This window comes from Medicago truncatula, chromosome 3, assembly GCF_003473485.1.
Source record: "Medicago truncatula cultivar Jemalong A17 chromosome 3, MtrunA17r5.0-ANR, whole genome shotgun sequence".
Classification (NCBI taxonomy): Eukaryota; Viridiplantae; Streptophyta; class Magnoliopsida; order Fabales; family Fabaceae; genus Medicago; species Medicago truncatula.
This window is the reverse complement of record NC_053044.1, coordinates 42,110,484-42,116,099: the sequence shown is the minus strand read 5'-3', so window position 1 is coordinate 42,116,099 and position 5,616 is coordinate 42,110,484. Positions and strand designations below refer to the sequence as shown.

Genomic DNA, 5,616 nt, shown 5'->3' with positions numbered 1-5,616 from the left:
TAAATAAGTTGAGTGTCAAATTCGGACTCCGATCATTACATTTTTTAGGTAGTAATTTATTAAGAAAAATCAGTAGTGTAGTTAATGTATTTAGTTTGTGTGTGAATTTTACTAAATTGTCATTTATTTATATGTGTATTTAATTTGTCTTTTCGTATTCCAAAACAAAATTAGTAGTATTAAGTGGATATATATTTAAGAAAAAATAATAAATACATGTAGTAATTTGTATAAAGGTTTATATGTAGGGACAAAACTTTTTTCAAATGAGGTTTATAATCAAAGATGAAAGAAGTATGTTTTTCTCTATTTGCAAATGCGAAGTTTAAAATAGAAATTTTGTATTAGAACTTGTAGGTATTAAATATAAAACTTTTGAGTAAATAATTTTTGTTTTTCAGAAAAATATATTATTTATTTATTTATTTATTTTGGTCAAGTAGTCTAGTGGCTAGAGAAATTCACCTTAAAGATGAATAAGTGGGGTGTCAGGGATTTCAACTCCAACCCCTACACGTATTGTGCATTATCCCTTACCAAATGAGCTTGAGCTAAGCTCATAGAAAAAATATATTATTATTAATTGTTTTAACATGTGCTATAGATTCCACATGTTAGACAGACCCTTTCTTGAAATACCAAACAACATTAAATATACTATTTATATATATAAATGATAGCTTAGTACTATAGGCAAACACATTTCAAACAAATTTATTACCACCACAACTTTTCATAATACCTACAATTTCGTAAAAAGTAAATAGTCAATTTCCCCCTTGAAATTGTAAGTTTCGTCAATTATCCCTGAAATTAACAAAACTTCAATTACCCTCTTGAAATTGCATAACGTTAGTCAATTTATCCCTCCGTCAAATTTTTCTGTTAACTGTTTGCGGTTATGATCAAATACCCCCCTGAAATTTTGCACTTATGTGCAAAATGCCCCTTAAACTTAAAAATTTAGATTTTTTTTCTTACCAAAAATCATACATTTAGTTCTTCAAGTAGTATATTGTACCTATTGTCATAAAAATTCTATTCACAAGAAAATGAATGAATATAAGCCAAAGAAATCATGGTTTTGTCATGTGCAGCCTTTTCATTCATATTTCATATTTACCAACAAATAGCAAGATAATTTTTTTACAAAGTCTTGTGTACTTTATGACTGCATACTCTAACATAATTACCAACTTGTGTAAAAAAAAAAAGTCTTCTATATATGAGAGTAACATACCTTCCATAAAGATTTATATGACCAATAGTTGCATAAACATACATTCCATAAAGATTTATATGATCAATAATTGTTAATTGTTTGCCTTTAATATCTTTCGAGTCAAGGATAAAAAAATATAAATTTTCAAGTTTAGGGGGCATTTTGCACATAAGTGCAAAATTTCAGGGGGGTATTTGATCATAATCGTAAACAGTTAACAGAAAAATTTGACGGAGGGGGTAAATTGATTAACGTTGTGCAATTTCAGAAGATAATTGAAATTTTGTTAATTTCAGGAGGTAATTGACGAAACCTACAATTTAGAGGAGAAATTGACTATTTACTCGTTTCGTAAAATGAGATCAATCTTCACTTTATTGTTAACCCAAGGGTGTGAGAAGTTTAAATTCAATGTCGTTTAAACCGGCAAAATGTCGTTTAGCAAAAGCCAGTCACGAATAACATTCCTCTCTCGCTCGCGCTGTCCCTCACACTTGAGAAATGAACTGATAACAGAAAAAAACCGTTTCAAAAAAGGCTTTGAAATCTCAATTCTCTCTCTCCTTCAAGATGTCGCTCGCATCATTCTCCATCATCCGCCACCAACGCACGGTGGCCACCGCCGCCCCTCGACTTCTCCACCACTTCCAAATCTCCGCCAGAAATCAAAACCCTAAACACGAAGCTCCAAGCAAGAATCTCCTCAAAGCAAAACGAACACTCAAAGATTTCTCCTCTCTCGCTCTAATTCTCTCCCGCGAAGAAACTCCCCCTCTCTCCGAATCCCAAGCCGTCGGCGTCGTCGCTTCTTCCCAAGCCAATTTCATGCGCGTAATCGTCCAATCACAACCTTCTGGAACCTTCCAGGACGCTTCTTCCAGAGGAGGAGCTGAACTGTTATGCGTTGTGAGAGCGTTGCTGAAGAAGATAAAGCGTAGGGTTATGGTTGGAGATAAGGTTTTAGTAGGTTCTGTTGATTGGGTTGATCGTAGGGCTATGATTGAGAATGTGTTTCAGAGAAATTCTGAAATGCTTGATCCTCCTGTGGCTAATGTGGATCATTTGCTTGTTCTGTTTTCGCTTGATCAGCCTAAGCTTGAGCCTTTTACGCTAACACGGTTTTTGGTTGAAGCTGAGTCTACTGGGATTCCTCTCACTCTTGCTCTTAACAAGACTGAGCTTGTCGATAAAGAGGTTTGTTATGTTGCCATAATGACGTTGTGATTATGATTATGTGTTCATTTAGTGTAGAAGTGTATACTAAGGTTAGATGAAAATTGTGGTAGGTTAGATTAGACCAATGTTGGATGTGCTTATAGCTAATAAGAGTTAAGGCCAATTTGGATAACCGGTTGAATTAAGCATATGTAACATAAGGGTGCATTTTATTCGCAAAACAACAAGTATTATATATGAAACAGTACAAGATAGGACAATATCGAACCGTATATGACAATACTACTTATATATAAGACTGGAAGGCTGCAACTGGAGGCAATTGGACGAAAGTTGGTAAATAAATTCCATGCCTTAAGCATAGTAAATGCAATAAAAATAAGGACGAAAAAGAAAATTTCTTACTCCCTTGCAGGCAAAAGAAAGAACGCATACCAATGCCTTCTCTCGGCCTAAGGATAAGGAGTGTTTTATAGGATGCTAAAGAAAAGAGATGGCTAAGAGGCGTAGTGGGAAGTCAAGCAGGAAAGTCATCAGTGACGGCGTATTCTCTCCCGACAAGAGCTATGTTGGTGCCCCTACCACATGTAGGGGTAACTTCCCGGTTCATAAGCCCTTCCCATCCATTATTAATTTTTTTACGTTGGAACATAGAAAAGTATTTTGGTATTTTTGATAGTTTGTACTCTTGACAAAAAGTTGTCCCATGGTTTAATGAGGGACATGAATTATTGTTTTTGTCCAGTCATTTGCTACCTGTTTTGTCCAAGTCCATGACCAGTTTCTAAATCAAAAAGGGGACAAAAACTGTTGTCCAGTCCCCTGTTTTCTAGCCAATCAAATGACCGCAAGTGTTTATGATATTACTGCTTATGCATAAGCTATTTTATACCAAAGGATAAAATAAGTCAAACTGTTTCTTTATATAAGCTGTTTCCTTAAGCTATCTTGGAGAATTTATGAAAAGAAGTTGAAATGTCATAAGCTGTTTTCACAAGTTCTCCAAAATAGTTTTATAAGTAATATGATGGTAGATAAATTCAAATAAGTAAATCCAAAGAGGTCTTTTTTCAATTGAGATAAGTACTTAGTTCTTAATACAAACATGCTTTTATGCGTCGAAGGTGTGCTAGATATGTTACATAAATGAGCTTCTTAAATAATTTGATGGGCATAAACTGATTCATTTTAGGTGCAATTATTATTTTAAATATTCGGTATCATTGGGCTATTTTTCAATTCTTTTCCTTTAAATTTAAGAATTTGTTGAAAAGTTTGTTCAAGTTTGGTATTAATCAATTTCTATGAAGTTTGTTACTACTGTAGTTTTTATTTGTTATATTTCTAACTTGGAATCCAGCTGTGATTATTTTCTGATGTGAAGTAGTTGCTTTCACTCTTGTATAGACCATGGATTCCTGGAAGGCCAGGTTTCGTGGTTGGGGCTACCAGCCAATTTTTTGCAGTGTTGAATCCGGACATAACATTGATCTTCTCGCGTTCCAATTGAGGGATCAAACAACAGTGGTTGTTGGTCCTAGTGGAGTTGGGAAGTCTAGTTTGATCAACGCCCTTAGAAGCAATCCTCGTACTTGTGACACTGCAGATGGGGAGAATTGGTTTGAACCTGTTTGTTTCTTTCTCTCGACTTTTCATGTCTTTTACTATGCGTATGACTTTGGTATTTGTTTCACCTGTGTACCTGCATTGTTTCTCAGATTTTAGGTAGCAAGTGGTATGACGACCAGCGAGTTGCAGAGGTTTCAACAAGAAGTGGCAGGGGGAAGCATACTACTCGTCATGTCTCTCTGCTTCCATTATCTGGAGGGGGTTATCTTGCTGATACTCCTGGATTTAACCAGCCTAGTTTACTGAAAGTGACAAAGCAATCTCTTGCACAAACTTTTCCCGAAGTTAGTATGTTTAAGTTATATCCAACTATATCTAGTCTATTCACAGTTTTTCCGGTTTGAATAATTGGTTTATTCCTTTTCCCCTATTCAGATCAGGAAAATGCTTAGTGGAAATGAGTCTACAAAATGTTCATTTAACAATTGCTTGCATCTTGGTGAACCTGGCTGCATTGTGAAGGGGGATTGGGAAAGATATTCATTCTATTTTCAACTTCTTGATGAAATTAGAATCAGAGAGGAGTTCCAATTGAGGACATTTGGAACTAAAAGAGAAAGTGATGTAAGGTATGATGAGCAATTTGTCTTTGTGATTAGAAATTCTCAGTTTTAATTGAAAAGTATAATACTTTGATCGAAGAATTCAATTCTTGGAATTTCTATATATTATTTTGTCAATAAAATGAGTATTCTAAGCTGTTTTTATGACCATGAGGATGCTATACATAGTTGAAATCTGAATTTACTTTTGTACATGACACTAAGTCACTCACATGAAAGAGAGTGAGCTATTTTTAGATTGTAGGGTCGTCTGTAGTTGAAAAACAAACAACACAATCAGAATAAGTTCTGAAATAGCAATGCAAAATATTTCTAACTTGGATATGAGTAAATTTCTGATGCAAGTTATACTGCCTACTGTGTATTGCTTGTCAAACTTCGCAAAAGTTGTAATAAGTATTTGGTAACTAATACACTATTCTTTTCAGGTTAAGGACAGGAAATATGGGTTCTCAGCAAGCAGAGCCACGTTTGGTGCTTAAGAAGCATAGAAGACAGTCTCGGAAGAAGACTAACCAATCAATTTTAGATGATCTTGATGATGACGACAATTTGCTTGATGAGGAGAACGATCCCCTTTTAAATGCTTTGAGGAATGAAAATCCTTAAATTTTTCGTTAATCCCCGTTATACTGATTGTAAATATTTCCTTTCGGCTTGTATCTCTGGGTCAAGTGAGTTCCCATTAGTTTCGATCCGAGTCTTCTGTCACTTTGGTTCTATCTTGTACAGAGTATGTGCAAATGACATTAACAAACACACCGTTCTGGATTATGATGTTCCTTGCTGATTGCATATAAATGAATTGCAAGCATCATCTACAGTTTTTTTGTCATACAATCATTTTAGATTAGATCAGCTAGTTCCAACTATATTATTTGAAGCGGGGGACTTGAAAAGGAGGTTTTCAGCCTGAGCAAAAAGGTTGAGCATTCACTTGGTCAAATCGTAGAACCGCCGGTGCTCCGGCATATTATGGGTTGGGCGTTGCACAAGCTCAACGCTTAGATTTCTAGATTTTTATAA

The 5,616-nt window shown here is 35.0% G+C and overlaps 1 protein-coding gene across 1 annotated transcript; it reads left to right on the top strand.

Annotated features, from left to right (window-relative positions):
• The first annotated feature begins 1,649 nt into the window (after window positions 1-1,649).
• LOC11429085 (small ribosomal subunit biogenesis GTPase RsgA 1, mitochondrial) lies at window positions 1,650-5,413 on the top strand. The gene is made up of 5 exons (XM_003601754.4): window positions 1,650-2,416; window positions 3,806-4,027; window positions 4,117-4,311; window positions 4,403-4,596; window positions 5,019-5,413. The coding sequence occupies exons 1-5, from the start codon at window positions 1,793-1,795 to the stop codon at window positions 5,197-5,199; spliced, it is 1,416 nt and encodes a 471-aa protein (XP_003601802.1). The 5' UTR covers window positions 1,650-1,792; the 3' UTR covers window positions 5,200-5,413.
• Window positions 5,414-5,616: the final 203 nt, after the last annotated feature.